Source organism: Mycena indigotica (genome assembly GCF_014461135.1).
Source record: "Mycena indigotica strain 171206Taipei chromosome Unknown Mind.scaff0003, whole genome shotgun sequence".
In the NCBI taxonomy this organism is placed as follows: Eukaryota; Fungi; Basidiomycota; class Agaricomycetes; order Agaricales; family Mycenaceae; genus Mycena; species Mycena indigotica.
In genome coordinates, this window is record NW_023503002.1 from 3,373,030 (window position 1) to 3,390,721 (window position 17,692).

The 17,692-nt window shown below is 54.3% G+C and overlaps 7 protein-coding genes across 7 annotated transcripts; 3 read left to right on the top strand and 4 right to left on the bottom strand.

The window, feature by feature from the left end:
- Positions 1-1,307: 1,307 nt before the first annotated feature.
- On the top strand, positions 1,308-1,996 carry MIND_00378600 (uncharacterized protein; the record flags this gene model as incomplete). Its single annotated transcript, XM_037360621.1, has 5 exons — positions 1,308-1,475; positions 1,532-1,548; positions 1,598-1,658; positions 1,705-1,762; positions 1,815-1,996. Exons 1-5 carry the CDS (start codon positions 1,317-1,319, stop codon positions 1,994-1,996), a joined length of 477 nt encoding a protein of 158 aa, XP_037223506.1. The 5' UTR covers positions 1,308-1,316.
- Positions 1,997-2,409: 413 nt separating this feature from the next.
- On the bottom strand, positions 2,410-4,458 carry MIND_00378700 (ATP synthase subunit alpha; the record flags this gene model as incomplete). Its single annotated transcript, XM_037360622.1, has 9 exons — positions 2,410-2,657; positions 2,712-2,857; positions 2,898-3,019; positions 3,075-3,307; positions 3,361-4,005; positions 4,067-4,114; positions 4,162-4,248; positions 4,294-4,339; positions 4,399-4,458. The coding sequence occupies 9 exons, from the start codon at positions 4,456-4,458 to the stop codon at positions 2,410-2,412; spliced, it is 1,635 nt and encodes a 544-aa protein (XP_037223507.1).
- Positions 4,459-4,828: 370 nt separating this feature from the next.
- MIND_00378800 (uncharacterized protein) lies at positions 4,829-5,416 on the bottom strand (the record flags this gene model as incomplete). The annotated part of the gene is made up of 3 exons (XM_037360623.1): positions 4,829-5,206; positions 5,260-5,295; positions 5,351-5,416. The coding sequence occupies 3 exons, from the start codon at positions 5,414-5,416 to the stop codon at positions 4,829-4,831; spliced, it is 480 nt and encodes a 159-aa protein (XP_037223508.1).
- Positions 5,417-9,864: 4,448 nt separating this feature from the next.
- On the top strand, positions 9,865-11,949 carry MIND_00378900 (uncharacterized protein; the record flags this gene model as incomplete). The annotated part of the gene is made up of 9 exons (XM_037360624.1): positions 9,865-10,049; positions 10,103-10,266; positions 10,317-10,395; positions 10,445-11,046; positions 11,098-11,274; positions 11,326-11,406; positions 11,458-11,637; positions 11,685-11,785; positions 11,833-11,949. The coding sequence occupies 9 exons, from the start codon at positions 9,865-9,867 to the stop codon at positions 11,947-11,949; spliced, it is 1,686 nt and encodes a 561-aa protein (XP_037223509.1).
- Positions 11,950-12,182: 233 nt separating this feature from the next.
- On the bottom strand, positions 12,183-13,073 carry MIND_00379000 (uncharacterized protein; the record flags this gene model as incomplete). Its single annotated transcript, XM_037360625.1, has 3 exons — positions 12,183-12,486; positions 12,543-12,973; positions 13,026-13,073. 3 exons carry the CDS (start codon positions 13,071-13,073, stop codon positions 12,183-12,185), a joined length of 783 nt encoding a protein of 260 aa, XP_037223510.1.
- Positions 13,074-14,094: 1,021 nt separating this feature from the next.
- MIND_00379100 (uncharacterized protein) lies at positions 14,095-15,532 on the top strand (the record flags this gene model as incomplete). The annotated part of the gene is made up of 6 exons (XM_037360626.1): positions 14,095-14,339; positions 14,386-14,410; positions 14,464-14,514; positions 14,562-14,763; positions 14,812-15,104; positions 15,158-15,532. 6 exons carry the CDS (start codon positions 14,095-14,097, stop codon positions 15,530-15,532), a joined length of 1,191 nt encoding a protein of 396 aa, XP_037223511.1.
- A 304-nt stretch (positions 15,533-15,836) lies between these two features.
- Positions 15,837-16,487, bottom strand: MIND_00379200 (uncharacterized protein; the record flags this gene model as incomplete). Its single annotated transcript, XM_037360627.1, has 3 exons — positions 15,837-16,086; positions 16,137-16,253; positions 16,303-16,487. The coding sequence occupies 3 exons, from the start codon at positions 16,485-16,487 to the stop codon at positions 15,837-15,839; spliced, it is 552 nt and encodes a 183-aa protein (XP_037223512.1).
- Positions 16,488-17,692: the final 1,205 nt, after the last annotated feature.

Below are 17,692 nucleotides of genomic sequence, written 5' to 3' on the forward strand. Positions count from 1 at the left end.
AAAACTTTGTCTTCGATGCTCCACTCGTCACAGATAGTATTGGCTCGCGGCTTCTTTGGGAGACGATGGGCTCGCGACTGACCACTGTCGAGTTTGGAAAACATGTCCGATTTCTTCTGGATGACCCTTTTGGGCCTTGTCTGCGTGGTTGTCCGTTGCTGCGTCAAGTAACCTACTACCTCTTTATCACTGCGCCCCTTGTCGCCAAAAAGAACGAAACCTTCCCCAATCTGAAGTGCATCGGGGTCAACTGGTCGCATATGTCGTTCCTTGGTGGTGAGGGTCCAACGGAAGACGAATGGGAGCATCTGTGGCGCCATGTCGACGTGTTTTGCTCTGGAGTATTTCCTAATCTACACACACTCAAGCTATGGGACATAAAACTAACAGTTCACTCGGACATGCGTTTCCGTGACATGCAGAGGCGGCTAGAAACGAAAGGAATTGTTATACAGTTCTGCTGATATACTCGTACATCGCCCAAATAGTAAACACGCTTAGTGTCTCGAAAGCACCTGGACTGGAACCTTTCTGTTGTCGTCATACTAGATTTCCCTCAAATTCATCACAGACGAGGAATTTAGGTCATTGCGTCAGATTTAGCTCAGCGCATTGGTAGTCTCAGGCTGATGCAACTAGGCCTGTGGCGGTCAAAGGCGACGCGTTTGGGCACGGATACGGTCAGGTAGCGGTGGTATAGTTGATGATTTTCACGGATTTGCTCAGGAATGCTAGTAATGTGTTGCGGGAACTCGTCGTACAGACGGTGGTGATGGATGTTGGCTGGAAGGAACATTTGTTGCAGCACTGGCAAGTGAAAGAGGAGAAGACGCACCCTGGGTGTGCAGCGCACAGACGGCGAGGAGGGTTTGTCGACTAGGAGTTGTATCAGCCAAATACTTAATCAACAGAGGCGGGGCCGCGGGGGAAAGGGACGAGTCGCAATTTGCTCGATATCTAGTATCACGCACTGGCAGATGTCCACCTAAGTGCGCTACTGCCTGTCATGCCAGGTGCAGATGTCGCCTTGACTTGCTTCAGAAATTCTGGGATGAGATTGTCGCTCAAAGATTAGCGCTCATCATGACGGCCAGGCATTCAAGTTTCCAGTGGTTCTCAGCACCAAGTTGCATGGCCCAAACGGCTTGCTTTATCGTCGTTGGGTCCGACGAAGACACGTTGCACGTGATGGCCATGGGAAATTTAGATTTAAACGCGTCGCGTCACGGTAACGCATCACAGTACAAAACTTTTCTTGTCTCCTACCTCCCACCGAGTACCAGTCCTCTTCTAGGCCCCTACCTACTCTACTACTCATGGTCAAGCGCAAATCAGACGTCGCCGAGATCGGCGACTACGAGGACGAGCTCCAGCAACCGAATCGCAAGGCCGCCCGCAAGTCTGACGCGTCTACTGCGTCGTCCTCGTCGTCAACCCGGTCTTGGAAGGACATACAACTTGAGGGAGATGATGAGGTGTGTTGACTGCTGTCTCTGTCTGTGTCCCTTGTTATTGACGCGCACCGTAATAGGGTGAAGTACCCGTCTAGTGAGCAGGTGCTGATACTACCCGTTCATTGCTGACGCCTACTTACTAGTGACACCCCCGGAGAAGTCCGTCGTAAGATTCGTCTTCTCTTGAAGGAGCCCAGCTTCAAGGTATGTCGCTACCGGCCTGTAGGCCTTCTTCTCACCGCGTTTTTAGGTTACCCCCTGGCTCAAAGAAATCGGAAATATCAACAGCAATAGCTATCGTCGCTTCAGTGCGTGTTTTTCTCTTCGTGTATGAGCGACCTACTTAACTCCTGTTTTCAGTGGCAGAAAAGGATGCGCAAAGCGGCAAGGGAAATGGCACATACTACGCGGCCTACGTCTACTTCGAGAAGCGCCGCATTCTCGACGGAAAGGCCAAGACCCCTACTCGCGTCGCGAACGAAAAGATGGCGGGCGGATTCGAGCTGCGTGATCGCAAGGGCATGTGGGTCCTTTCACGGTAAATGACTGGAGGCGCGGTGCTAGGCCTACAACCGCAAAAGATGAATCCCGAAACACGTAGTTTCTCCATAATTCTACGGTACATACTCCCTGTGAACTCTACCATACATATTGCAACCAATTTTGACTGGCAAATGTTACCACAGTGTTACCACGGAAGGAACAACTTGGCAGAAAGATCGCTGTTGAGTAGCCCCATCTCAGGGTATAGCATGTCAACAAGACGATTCGCCCACCACCAGATAAAAGCGCGAAGAAAAAAACTATAGTAGCGCAGGTACTGGTGGTAAGTATACCGACTGGGTACTTTTGTAACTACCTCTGTTTATTCTTTCCCATTTCTAATTTTTGTGAGCGATTAAAGCAAATTTATATCCAGCTCCCGCAACCAGCTCAACTCCCGCGACCCAACGCCTCACGCAGACACGAATGTCTTGACGTGGTCCTCGACAACGGCCTTGATCTTGGCCTCGAGGTCGCCCGTGATGTTTCCACCAGCGATCTCGGTGAGGAGTGAGCTCTGCGAGGCAGTCAGGTGTTGCCTGAACTCGCTCTCCCACTTGGTGATCTTGTCGACGGGGACGGAGTCGAGGAGACCGTTAACACCGGCGTAGATGATGGGAACTTGGAGTTCCATGGCCATGGGTTGGTATTGGCCTTGTTCTATGTGCGGCGTTAGTTGCTATGAAGGAAGAAAGCCAAAAAATGGGAACGCACTGAGGAGTTCGGTCAGACGAGCACCACGGTTGAGCAGGAAACGGGTCGAGGCATCGAGGTCGGAGCCGAATTGAGCGAAAGCAGCGACTTCACGGTATTGCGCAAGGTAGAGCTTGAGCGAACCGGCGAATTTTTTCATGATCTTGCTGTAGCAGCATTAGCGACATTCGACAAAATCATCAAAACACTTGCGTCTGGGCAGCAGAACCGACACGGGAGACAGAGAGACCGACGTTGATGGCAGGACGGACACCACGGAAGAAGAGCTCAGCTTCCAAGAAGATTTGTCCGTCAGTGATGGAAATGACCTGGAATCGAGTCGCCCTTAAGTCAAAGACCAAGAATAAGGAAAACTGGACAGACGTTGGTAGGAATATAAGCCGAGACATCACCACCCTGGGTTTCAATGATGGGCAAAGCAGTTAAGCTTCCACCACCGAACTTGTCGTTCATCTTGGCGGCACGCTCGAGGAGACGAGAGTGCAGGTAGAAAACATCACCAGGGTAGGCCTCACGACCGGGAGGACGACGGAGAAGAAGGGACATTTGACGGTAGGCGACGGCCTGTTTGGAAAGATCGTCGTAGATGATGAGGGCTGCAATTAGGTCAGACATATTTCGGGGGTAAAATGATCAGAAAAATGCGTACCGTGCTTGCCGTTGTCACGGAACCATTCACCCATGGCACATCCAGAGAATGGCGCAAGGTATTGGAGGGGAGCAGCCTCGCTGGCGGTGGCGGCAACAATGATGGTGTACTTCATCGCGTCGTTCTCCTCAAGAGTCTTGACGAGCTGGGCAACCGTTGAACGCTTTTGGCCAATAGCGACGTAGACACAGTAGAGCTTCTTGGACTCGTCCTGGCCATCATTCCAACGCTTCTGGTTAAGAATCGTGTCGATAGCGACGGCGGTCTTGCCAGTTTGACGGTCACCAATAATCAGCTCACGCTGGCCACGACCAATGGGAACCATAGCGTCAATGGGCTTGAGACCGGTCATCATGGGCTGGTTGACGGAGCGACGGGGGAGAATGCCGGGGGCTTTGAGAGAAGCACGACGACGCTCAGCGGCTTCAATGGGGCCCTTGCCATCAATAGCATCTCCAAGAGCATTGACGACACGACCGAGAAGACCAGGGCCAACGGGGACATCGACAATTTGGCCAGTCCGTTTGACGGTGTCGCCCTCCTTGATGAGACGGTCGTTACCGAAGATGGAGACACCGACGTTGTCCGCCTCCAAGTTGAGACACATGCCACGGACGCCAGAAGAGAATTCCACCATCTCTTCGGCTATAACACGAGGGGGGATGAGCTTTTTTGTGACGCGTCGAAGAGAAGAGGAAAAACTAACCCTGCACGTTCTTGAGACCCCATACACGACCAATACCGTCACCGACGCCTAGGGCATGGTTAACAGTCGTCAAAAGTTCGAAAAAGTCAGCGTACTGAGGACACGTCCAGTTTCCTCGACGTTACCGCCGACAGCTGTGCCAGCAATTCGGGACTCGAGAATAGAAGAGACCTCGGAGGCGGCTAGGAGCAGTGAGAATAGCGACAATAGAAGGTAAGAAAACGAACCAGCTTTTGCGGTTGCGTATGAGCGGGCAACTTGGTTCACCGAGCTCTGACGACGTGGTGGTCAGTACACGTTCAAAACGGCTTGAAAAAGCAAGGGAGACGAACCTTTGGTGAGGCGGCCAGCGCGTGGGCGCGCACCGAGTTTCTAATGGCGATTCGGTGCATGGAGGAAGGAGCGGGAAGACGGGGGAAAGGTGCGAAAATGCGTCGCCCGAAGTGATACGGATGGAAAATATGTAACGGTGTGACATGATGGGGTGATAGCCAAACAACGCCATCTTCTTCTTCCCAGCATCATCCGCTGACGACAGCGACCGACACGATAACGCTTGGCTGCTCTCCATCGTTGCCAGTCCTGCGCAAGTCCTTGCTCAAGAATCAACATAGACATTGCATTATACCCAAACCAAAAAGAAAGTGTGATTTATGAGATAAAATTGTACATTGGGGGCCGTGGAGGGAGGGTATCTTACGTCGGGGAGAAGCACATTCATAGGTAATAAACACCAGATAAAAAAACGACACAACAGACAGCCTACCACTCTGGCGCGCCATCCTTCTCCAGAGACCGCCAGGTGGGGGCGTCCCGGGCTTGTTCCTCGCTTCGCCATGTTGGGGCTCCACCATCGCGTCGCCAAGTTGGCGGGCCTGAATCGCGGGCCTTCTCTTCAAGGCTTCGCCACGTTGGGGCTCCCGAGTCACGAGCCTCCTCAACACTGCGCCAAGTCGGAGCACCAGAGTCGCGTGCTTCTTCCACACTGCGCCAGGTTGGCGCACCAGAATCGCGTGCCTCCTCTACACTTCTCCAAGTGGGGGCACCGGAATCGCGGGCCTGTTCCTCCGTGCTTCGCCACGTAGGCGCATCTCGAGGCGCTTCATGGTCACCGCGCTTCCATGTCGGAGGGTCTCGAAGCTGCAAACAAACCCGTTGTCAGCCTAATAACACTGATGTCGCGGCCTACGCACCTCGATAGTATCAAGCTCCCGGGCATTAACGGTGTTCTGCGGAATCAGATCAGTTGCTTCGTTGGAGAAGAGGGGATAGGCCGAAACTGACCAGGGGGGCACCCTGAACTGCAGCAATGGCAGCCGCAACGAAAAGGAGCGCGAGCGTAGTACGCATAGTGTGGTTGGAGGTTGTGTAGAGAAGAGGAAGGTCTCGTTAGCGTGTGTGGGGGCAGATTCTTCACACTGGAAAAAAGTCAGGTTCGGAGCTACTTATATCAAGCGGCCCGTCAGATTTGTTTTTCTCATCACGGAATTCCGCATGCTCACACGTCCCTAATGCGGCAATTCTCCATCACGAACGAAACAGACCCTTCAAGATTACCAGGCACCAGCTTTCCCAAGATCTTGGCACGATCGCGTCCTCTCTTTGAAAGGGGTCGTGGTCCACCAAGTCCCTGCTGTGGGGGCAACGAGGGGCCGAAACGAAGATTGCCATCGCGATGTGCCTGGGCAATTGTTGGCTTGTTGCTCGCGAGGCGGCTCATCTCCGACCCGCGAAAGAAAATCTTACCCATGAGACCCCGACCCTGTACGTACAGCCAAATCGAGTGCGAGCGCCGACCGTCGTGACACATCACCTGGACCCGCTCTCACTACGATATCGAACCTTCAAGGATGGTATTGAGTGCCTCCGCCGACAGCACACGGCCAATGGCGTTAACAATTTCTGTGCCTAAAAGCCGAAACGCCAGCAGCGGAGTTTGCAGTGAACTCTACTCATCCCAACCCACGATGTGTCAATGCGGTGAAATCAAACTCAGACGAGCCCCTATTCCTGGAAATGGCGGATGCCGAAAAGCGGGATCTACCTCAACCCCGAGACTAATGTGTGGGTTCAGTTTTTGTATGGAGGGAACTCGAGGAGATGAAGGAACGGATGCAAGGAAATAATTGATCTATTTTCCGCTTTTCCGTCTTCCCGATGACGCATTTGAAGAGCTGGGCATCGGTCATGACCCGCATCGATATCCTACCCGATAGCAGCAACTCAGTACCATCCGATCGTCGGTTTTTTGTTGGCCGTAGTGCCTCCCCATTCAATGGCCACGAAACCTTGCAATAGGCCGCAAACACATCAGAAGATGTGGGATGAACTCGTGCTAGTCACCGTTAGCCCCGTCGATGACGCCTTTGCTCCACTCTCCTCCACCCACGGCCACGGAAAAACGCAGGAAAATGCATCGCACTAATGCGCGGATCGGAGCGGCATATGCGACAGACGGAAGTATGTCTTCCGACCGAGAGAATGTAGCTGTCGCTGCCTGGCCTTGAATGTTCTCTGTGCTTGTCCAAGCGGAGCGAGCAAGGATTGCGTCGATAGCAAACTGACATCCTCGCTGGTGAAAAACACGATGCAAACCAGAGATAGCCCGACAACTCGGAGCGTCCACCGCTTCGCTCGGGGTACCTCATTGAATCAATTCATGTATTCATTGCGTGCCTGAAGATAACATTGTTTCTCTAGAAAGTTCGTTAATATGCCGTCCTGCCAGGTATCAAAGTCAACACAGCTGGCAGCCACGAGGTCGGAAAAAAAATCACCTTGAATTCGTGAGTATTTTTGGCCAGTCCCACGAATCAGCCTGAAGATAGAGTATCTGCAATCTGTCAGACTTCAGGGTTGTACTGTCTATTAAGCACTCATCGTACCCATGCGCGCTGCCACAGTTTCGAGAAGGAACGCAACACGTCGACGTGATCCCGAGACCTGCACATGAGATGCTGAAGGGTTGCACATCGTGACCGCATCCGTCTGATTCCGGATGGTGGCGTCTGCCTCCAAATCGGCCTCCAGCTCGAGTACCGACCGTGACCGAGCCCCACGTATCGTGTCCGCTTTACTGCGATTCGATTACCGGGATTCAGCCTGTTATGCATCGATGACAGCTCTTGGAGCTCCAGTAACCCCAAAGTAACCCTGGAATATTAATAGTGCTGTGCGTGAAAATCATGTCGTGGCCCAGACGCCAGCAGTTCCACCGCATCTCAGGCTCCTGCGTACTTCCCACCCGAGATCGAGATCGTCAAGGCACGTATATTTGGAGGGCAAGGAAGCTGTGGGAGATTGAGAAGCCAGCCGCACCCGTTCCAGTGCATGGGAGCAGCGAGGAGTTGCCGCAGATACCAGGAATAGCAACTACTCGCCGAAATTCAAAATGCCTTGAGCTAAGACAAAAGCTCCGCCGAATGGGACTCGAGTAACTGCAAGCACCTCCGTGCGGGGTCGGTGCCTGAGTTGGGTCGAACTTGAATGGGATGCTGTAAGTCGATTGGATGCTTCTTCTTCTCAAGTTAGGGTTGGCCGCGACCAGGGAGAGCGGCGTTCACTCTGTTACTCCGGCGAGTACAGTCTCAGGCACAAAACCCAGATATTAGACGCCAAGTCAGTCGCGAAGAAATTCATTGGGGCGAGTTGTTGTGCGGATCAAGGTCCACATAGATAAGCGCCGACCAGACTGTTCTAGAAACAAACAATGAGCAGCCGAAACTCGAAAGCCAGGGCTTTTGTCAAGGGTTGCAGAAGGTTCAGGTTTGGGAGCATTTGGGAGCACGCAAGATACTTGGCGCTCATTTGCGAAGGAGATGTCGGAGGTCGGTCCTGCCTCCGAGTTAAGGCACCGAATGTGGCCAGTCACTGCCGCATTCGCAAACTGAAAGAGAAGAGAAGACCTAGGGAAGTTATCGGCGGAGCCGAGGTCGGATGGATCTTGGGCTTTATTGGCATATACTTGTTAGCCTAAGTACATACTCATGTCGGCGTCGGGGAGTTCGTGGCCCAAGACGCGCTAGACCGCCTCGAGGCGCCGGTTCAGCCCGGTTTCAAGTCAAGAAACAGGCATGAGGAAACAACGGGCGGCGGCGGCATAGTACGGTTGGCGCGGCATGAGGATGCAAGTATACGTGCAGCTGCATGACCTCGATTCCGAAGGCAGAATTTGAGTGGGAATGGTCAAACAAGAAGGTGGTTGCGAGGTGACACCGTTACTCTGATCTGCTGACACACATATTTGATCCGACCATTCGTTCATTAACCAGGGAATTATGCCCTACACTTGGGAGCTGAGTTTATTTTGAAGGACTACTTATTGGTGGCAATAGTAGGTTTCAGCGAAAGTGCATGCTATATCTTCAGGGGCTTCCAACCAAATATGGAAATCCTGTTGCCTTTTTCAGCGGCTGATCATGACCCATGCGCCACGCGGTTGCTTGTTCAATGTCGGATTAAGATCTCCCTACAACGTGGATATTGGCACTGGCAGCGGCGTATGTCAGATCAGGGTTCAAAATCCCCTAAACTAACACACAGTTCTTTAGCCCAACAAGTTCTTCGTTATCTGTGTACATACGAAGAGTGGCATCGACGGTGCATATTTGGTCCAGAAGCATGAAAAGCCGCCGACAGATGACGACTTGGAGTACTTGTGGACTTTGGTAATCTTTTAGTTGCCATGTTGAGATGTCATGCAGATCCAGAAGGGATGCAAACATATCCATGTGGTATATTCTCCAGTTGGCCCCGGGGAACAGAGAGGCCTCACCTGGCCTCACGAGTCAATCCGGTGCTCGTGATTGCAAGCGGGAAGTGAATTCAAGAATTGGGTGAGGTATTGGAGGGAAGATCGATAAGTGGCTTATCTTCTGGTTATCTTTAGGCTTTACGCACACTGATGATTACTTCCGAGAGAAATTCACTGGCACGCCCACCGTCGGCCCTTCCCGAACTGCCAGTGGCACGAGCGCCGCGTCTGCTGCAAGCGCCGCAGATATCTCCCCCGCCCCTGTTTGTATCACGAATCTGAATGAAAGTCACCAGTGACGGTGTCTGTTGTCCAGATGTAATGCCAGTTTTTCGTTCAGAGGATCAGAATTCGGATTTGCTGTCGGTTCTAGGTCGCTGTTAAGTCCACCGCCGATTCGCACTGGCGGTTTTCCCGTGCGGCGGCAGTATTGACTCGGTCTCGGACTCGGGTTTACTGGCGGATAAAAACGATTCGGACAACTTGAACTTCAAGCAGTTGCGGAGCCCCGCTCTTGACTTGATCATGACTTGACAGTGCCTGTCTCCAGTATGCGACGCGACCATGCTGAGAGGCTGCTGCACTTTGACAGTATGGGCGACAGAGGCTCAGACTGTCCGGGCCCCGGGAAGATTCACTAGCTTCCAAAGACGATGATGATACCTGGCCTGGCCTCGTACTTTGTAGAGTTGAGAGCAGACTCAAGATTCATTATATCAAGAGAGTTTGAAAGACATTGCTTGGTTTGTTGGTGCTAGTGAACGATGGACGTTGAGGACATCATCATGAGGTGACCAGTCACGTCACACGGACAGGTTACTCCAGCTCCTAACGGTGGAGAGCAGTAACAACAACAAAAACCTTCTGCCATAGTCTACCCTCTTCTCCGTCGCCAAAATCCTAAAACTGCACCTAGTGCCTCAAACATGGATACAACTCACACGCGATAACACTGCTTACATGACGATTCGTCAGTGTTACGGACATTCTTGCTGTCGAATTGCGGTTCTCAAAACCATGTCAATGTCCTGATCTCTGTGGGTCTATGTTGTCTCTTTCCGCCGTTCTAATAGCGCTTCCAGCAAGCTACGGGCTTATTCTGCTCGCCTGGCATATCTTGCGCCATCTACTCCTCGTCAAACACATCGGCACGCAAAATCTTCGTCTCCTCCAGGCCACTCGTAGCCGGCATGACAAGATCCCAGGAACAGCAGTTGTTTGTGGTGGCGGGTGCGTCCTTCCTGCTGCTTCCCACTGACTTAGAGTCACTCACAAGTACATAGAATAGCAGGACTATTAACGGCGCGGGTTTGTCATGCCCATTTCAAGCGCGTTCTGTTGGTGGAAGCAGAAGCATGGCTATCTACGGAAGACGCCCGTCGCGTTGACGGATGGAAGCACCTCAGAACACCGCGGGCGCGGCTCATGCAATGGAACTCCCTTCATTGTCTGTTTTTGTCTATTTCCTCTCGGAACGCAAACTCAAACAATCCCCAGCGTCGCAAGCATTCCTATTTGCTGGACTTGAGAATCTTTTCCCAAACATCGAGCAAGAGTGCGAACGGTCTAAAATCAAGTGCGTTCGTCGACATTTCTTCCATTTCTCAAAGCCTAGCTTGGTGTAGAGTCTTGCCTGCGCGGCCCCGATTCAGTATCTCTGGCGCTATTTGGAGACCCCCGCCCAAGAATGGCTTGTATAAGACAATGTACACGGCCCGCCATTCGCTCGAGACGTTTATTCGGTCAGCGCTTTCCCGTCTCCTTGTCCATATTGACGCGTGGCATGACAGGCGGCTCGTTCTTGATCACGACGCGTACCCCGACATCGAATTTGCGGCCGGGACGGTCATCGATGTTCTTCCAGACGAGGCGGACCCGTCCCGGCTGGGGAAAGCCGTGATTCGATTAGACACGGGGATGGTGCAGGAGGTGCCGGCAGCCTTGATAGCAGACTGTACCGGCCCCGCACGGGCCGGTGCAAAATGGCTCGCTCGCCACAGGTACGGCGGGGCTTTGGACAGCCTAAAGCTCTGTTTTGACCAAAAACTGCGCTACTCTTCCATGAGTTTTACTGCCAGTCCTGAGTTTATGGACCGATTGGAGGCCGTGCTGCCCCCGGATATGCGAGGCGATGGGCCGATTATAACATTTATGGAAGACCTGACGGAGGAGAGCAAAGTGAACGGCAGAGGGTATTTCATCATTTGGCGGAAGGATGGAAACCAGAGTTTGTTTTTTAGCCCTCGTTACTTTTAACCTCAGCTGATAATACTCTCAGTCATGACGTTTGCTGGGCACACGGGTGAAGTCCGTTTCCAACCATCGAATGTCGAAGGGCTGCGCGAGTATATGCGGAGCATGTATCAGGCTGTTCCAATCCCGGACTGGCTTTGGCGAGTATTGGATTTACTTGAGGAGATCGAGGACACTGCTCTGGTGTCGCTCCTCAAAGTTCGTGCGTCGTCTTTCTAATGTTTCGAATGCGATCCGGCTAATATATTACTAGCGGCAACCTCTTACTTGCAATACTACAAAGCGAGGAATTTGCCGTCTAACTTCGTCGCGTTGGGTGATAGTGTGATGACAAGTGTGTGTTTTTGTGCCACCTTCCAACGGACTTGTCTCAAAATTCTTTCAGTCAACCCTATCTTCGGTGAAGGTTGTACCAAGGCGCTTCGTTGCGCGATGGCACTGCATACTGAGCTTCTGCGTGCCCAGAGGCATCCCGGAGGGTCGCTTCCTCCCACCTTTGCGCAGGAGTTCTTCGCGGAGGAGCGGGACAAGACCGAATGGCTGTGGGACAACACGCGCGTCTTGGGTTTGTTTCCTTCAATGTCAGATGACGTCTCTGACCAGTTTGACTAGACTATGGTGTGCCTACGACGGAGCCCATCCCCGGTGAGAGTCTCTCCTCTGGGGCGGGGCTGCGGTGGTATATCACATGGCTGCAGCGCCTCGCGCCGTATGTACGTGTTGTTTTGTATGTTTGTGGGGACTTGCTGAGGTTCCACAGGACGATCATGCCGGGCGGGTGATGTACGATACCGTCACCGGGTTTTCGTCCCCGATCGACGCGCTGCATCCAAATCTTGTGGCGAAAGTTCTTTGGCGCGGGCTGGTGACTGGTTGATGATGTAGACTGAACTTTTGAACGCTCTTGTGTTGGGCGACTACACGGTATGTAAATTCCTCACTAAATTGATCAAAATGGCTCAGTTCATTTCTTACCACTACTAGGTTAACTGGATGACAACCCCTTACCCATGTGCTGCGAGTTTAACATACCCAATCCAAATTTTCATTCAGACAAACAGGCCCAAACTAGTACAAAAGTATGATATAGATATAGCAAACAACCATAGCTCAGATTGCGCCGCGCCCGCCGCCGCCGACAGTGCCGGGACCGTCGCCTTCGGGGATCGGGGCGGGGTGGCTGTGGCCGTGCAGACGGGTCCACAGCCCCTGTACGCCGCCGCGCTCGCGCTCGCGGTCCTTGCTCGCGCTGCGCTCACGCGAGCCCGACGCGGAGCGCTCGCGTGACCGCGACATGTTGCCGGCGCCGCCGCGGCCCGAGCTCTCGTACGGGCCGGGGTGGTGCACGACGTGCTCCGGCGCGGGCGACGGCGCGTCGGTGAGGTTCGCATACCCGCCGCGGCCGGTGGTGTGTCTGCGTCAGTTGTCAGTGCCAATGTCGTGTCAGACGTCAATGACGACGGTGCTTACATTCCCTCCGGGGCGGGCCCCGGGCGGCCGCGCTCGAGCGCCGGGGCGGGGCCGGGGGCGATGTTGCCTGCGCCGCCGCGGCCGCTGGAGTGCACGAGGGGGACGGGCGACGCCGGCCCGCGGGAGCGCGAGCGGCTGGCGCTGATGTTGCCCGCGCCGCCCCGGCCCGTGGAGTGGGGGAGCGCCTTGTCGCGCTCCTCGTGTGCGCGGATGAGGTCACGCTCGGCCGCGGCGCGCACGTCGGCGTCGCGCGAGGGCGAGCGGATGTTCCCCGCGCCGCCCCGGCCCGTCGAGCGCAGCTCTGTGATGCCGCTCGCGACGGGCGGCTCCCGGCCCCGCGTGGAGGAGAAGTCGTCGGGCCCGTCCGTCGGCCGGTCCCGCGAGGTCGACGTCGGCCGGATGTTCCCGAGTCCACCGCGCCCAGAGGAGCTCTAGTCGAAGAAGATTAGATGGCTGTCAGTGGGGACGACGGAGGGGACGCACGAAGGGCTCGCGGCCGCGGGAGACAGAGCGTTCGGTGTCTATCGACATGGTGGTGGTAGTGAAGTTTTCTGACTCCTAGCCTAGCGTCCCTTTTATAAAAGGCACGACCCGGAGCTTGCCTAATATGACGACAGATTTGCGGGTGCGGGGGTGTCCGGTCCGACGTCGCCCGATCCCCGTCGCCGCGGCGCACGCCCGCGATCGGCGGTCTGTGGATCGCGCAGACGCCGCGCCGCGGAGCATGCGCGAGGCGAGATTACCCTCCCATCGCCTGCACGCAGCGTCCCTAGCCCACCGACGCCCGCGCAACGCCCACCGCGAGCTATCTACAGGCTCCGCAAGCAATCCGCCACCAGGCACAGCGCATGTCGTGATCCCTTGTTGGACACCCTCTCCATGCTATGGCTGTGTCCGGTCCACACGGGTGTCCAGGTGCAATCGCGTCATTTCAAGCACTTCACATAGGTTTTTTGAACACCCACAAGAATAAATGATGCAAAAAAATGCAATTAATACACAAAATTGTTCCACAAAGGACATATTACTCAGTACAATTGATGTATAATTAAATTGGTCTGAGTTATGGGAATATAACAACTGCTTTCTTTATTGATCTCTTGTCATATAATATAAGTATACGACCATATCTGCACTATATAGGGCTTAAACCTTTTATTCGCAGTGGGGATAAATCAAACACCTGTGTTATTTGCTCTTTGCTTAACCTCACAAATAAATTTAAAACATAAATAAAAAGGGATAAAGGGTAAGAAACAGAACAATTTCATATGTAATTTACCATATCAATAATGTGAGAAGCTCTTGTCACTGGCAATGTGTTCATATAGACCAATATTTAGCTACTTGAGAATTACTTAGCATAAATACTAATTGAATGTCGTCTCACGTGACCAGACGTCCGAACACCGCGCTATATTAAGCCCAGCGGCCATGATCGCTCTCATGGGCGGGTTCTCTGATTCGCCCGCGGACTCGAGATCAAGATGGGCTTCAAGTTCCCGCTGCGACTGATATTCACTGCGTTGCAGCTCTCTCTTCCTCTGCCCCCATGTCCGACAGCGACACGGCCTTTCTGCGCATCCAGACATGGGGGCTGTCCCTCGCGAGCGCGGCATTCGGGCTGTACCTCGTCTCATGCCCGCCGTGCTTCCGCGTGCTCTTTCTCTCCCGCGAGGACAAGCGGTGCGGCACGTTATGCAAGATAAAGTGGCCCGTGCTTGTTCTTTTTGTGCTGTTTCTGGCCAAGACGACGTCCTCGGTGGCGCTACACCTTGTGCAGAACCTCGAGGTTGCGTCCGCGGCGGACCGGGCGGCGGCGGTGCGGCAGTTGAGGGGGTAGTGCGGACCCGTTGAGCATTTCCCGGGTGTGTTACTTGTTTTGATCACCTAGAACTTGACGTCGAACTTCCCTTGACAGTATACGTATACGACAAACCTCATCGAGATCGTCCTCGGGAGCGGCTTTCTCGTGCGTCCTCGCTGCCCCCAACCAACATCTCTCACGTTCAATTTTAGGTGTACCGCTCCTGGCTGACCTTCCAGCGCAGCCTCCGCGTCGTGCTGCTCTCCGCGCTCCTTTGGGTAGGCGGCACCGTGGTCATGTGTCTCGTCGTGCGCGTCGACCGGGTGGACGCGGTAGACGGCATCCTCGCCCAATCACGCAGGCTCGGTCTCGTCTTCTGGGCATTGTTCGTCGCCCTCAACGTCTTCGCCACTGGTGCGTCCTCCGCTCAGTGCCTTTGACCCCAATCTAAACCGCTGCCAGGCGCAATTGCTTACCGCATCCTTGTGCAAAGCGCGCATACGGACGAGTTGTACGGCGCACACGAAAGCCTGATGGCAGAAGGCACCCAATCCACCAGCACGTCTCCCGCGAAACGCACAGCCCCGCCGCCGCTGATACTTCGAGTTGCATCCCGGACCGGGGCCGGCCGCACCCGGGCCGGGATACTGAAGCACGCCGCGATCGAGTCGTGCCTGCTCTCCACGCTCGTCCTTCTCGCGACCTTTGCGCTCTTCGCGGCCGACACCGAGGCGGTATACGCCGCCATCGACGTCGTGCGTTATATATCTTTTTTTGTAAAAAAAAAATTTCATTGATGTCCCCTCAGCTCGTCCAGGCCATCGGCATCGCGTTCAACCTTGTCGTCGCGCACGACTGCCGCCCCGGCGCCGCATCCGCCGATCCCCGCTCTCCGTCCGCCCGGGCCGGGACCGACGCGCACGAGCTGCACGCGTTCGCGCGGCCCGTGCGCACGCCGCTCTCGCTCGTGAGCAGGCAGAGCAGCGGCATCGACTTTGCGTTCCCGCGCGTGTTTGATCCGCGGCGGCCCGCCCCTGCGCCTGCCGCTCAGCAGCCGCAGCGGCAGGACAGTCTCGGCCGCAGCACGCGGACGGTGTCAAGCGCGCCGCTGGAGGAGCTCAGTGTCGGCATCGGGAGTGTGGACTCCGGGGCGACGGACTATGGCGTGCCGGTGGATAGATGATGTGTTTAGATTATAGATGTACCAAGCTCAAGCATGTATGTAATGGATCCCTCTCTTCCTATATTCTGCGGTTGCCTGCACAATACCTCGGAAGTACCAGCTCTCAGAAAACATGCCGCTGTAACTGGTCAACAACAAACCCTGTTTTCAATCCTTCCGCCAAATGATGAAATACCCTCTGCCGTTCACTTTGCTCTCCTCCGTCAGGTCATCGCCTCGCATATCCGGGGGCAGCACGGCTTCCAACCGCTCCATAAACTCAGGACTGGCAGTAAAACCCATGGAAGAGTACCCCAGTTTTTGGTCAAAACAGAGCTTCAGGCTGTCCAAAGCCCCGCCGTAACCGTGGCGAGCGAGCCATTTGGCACCGGCCCGTGCGGGGGCCGGTACAGTCTGCTATCAAGACTGCCGGCACCTCTTGCACCATCCCCGTGTCTAATCGAATCACGGCTTTCCCCAGCCGGGACGGGTCCGCCGCGTCTGCAAGAACATCGATGACCGTCCCGGCCGCAAATTCGATGTCGGGGTACGCGTCGTGATCAAGAACGAGCCGCCTGTCATGCCACGCGTCAATATATGGACAGGGAAACGGGAAAGCGCTGACCGAATAAACGTCTCGAGCGAATGGCGGGCCGTGTACATTGTCTTATACAAGCTATTCTTAGGCGGGGGTCTCCAAATAGCGCCAGAGATACTGAATCGGGGCCGCGCAGGCAAGACTCTACACCAAGCTAGGCTTTGAGAAATGGAAGAAATGTCGACGAACGCACTTGATTTTAGACCGTTCGCACTCTTGCTCGATGTTTGGGAAGAGATTCTCAAGTCCAGCAAATAGGAATGCTTGCGACGCTGGGCATTGTTTGAGTTTGCGTTCCGAGAGGAAATAGACAAAAACAGACAATGAAGGGAGTTCCATTGCATGAGCCGCGCCCGCGGTGTTCTGAGGTGCTTCCATCCGTCAACGCGACGGGCGTCTTCCGTAGATAGCCATGCTTCTGCTTCCACTAACAGAACGCGCTTGAAATGGGCATGACAAACCCGCGCCGTTAATGTCCTGCTATTCTGTGTACTTGTCAGTGATTCCAAGTCAGTGGGAAGCAGCAGGAAAGACGCACCCGCAACCACAGACAACAGCTGTTCCCGGGTGATTTTGCGTGCCGATGTGTTTAACGAGGAGCAAATGGCGCAAGATATGCCAGGCAAGCAGAATAAGCCCGTAGCTTGCTGGAAGCGCTATTAGAACGGCGGAAAAAGACAGGACGTTGACATGGTTTTGAGAACCGCGATTCGACAGCGTCACGGTGACACTGAGTTATGTAGCAGCGTCATCGTGTGAGTCGTGTCCATGTTTGAGACACTGGGTGCGGTTTTAGGAGTCGGCAACGGAGGAGAGACAGACCCAAGGTAGACCAGCGTCGTGCTCGATGTATCATGTCCGTGACTTGACTAGTCACGGCCCGGGTTTCCTCAACGTCCATGGTCCAGGAGCACCAATGAACCAAGCTATGTCTTTCAAACTCTCTTGATGAGTCTGCTCTCACTGATTGTACAAAGTACGAAGCCAGGCCAAGTATGCTCACCGTCTTTGCTCGGACTCAGCTACGCAATATTCATCTTCCTGGGGCCCGGACAGTCTCAGCCTCTGTCGCCCATACTGTCAAAGTGCAACAGCCCGCTTCTCTCAGCATGCTCGCATACTGGACACAGGCACTGTTAGGGCATGATGAAGTCAAGAGCGGCACTCCGCAAGCTTGAATTTCAAGTAACTGCCGCCGCCGCACGGGAAAACCGCCAGTGCGAATCGGCGGTGGACTGGACAGCGACTTACAACCGACAGCAAATCCGAATTCCAATCCTCTGAACGAAAAACTCGCATTAGCATCTGGATTCTGGACAACAGACACCGTCACGGGCGACTTTCATTCGGATTGGTCATCCAAACGGGGGGCGGGGGCGGCGCTTGCGGCAGACGCGGCGCTCCTGCCATTGGCAGTTCGGGAAGGGCCGACGATGGGCGTGCTAGTGAATGTCTCTCGGAAGCAATCATCAGTGTGCGTAAAACCTAAAGATAACCAGAAGATAAGCCACTTCAAGTTATCGATCTTCCTCACCCAATTTTTGAATTCACTTCCCGCTTGCAATTACGAGCACCGGATTGAC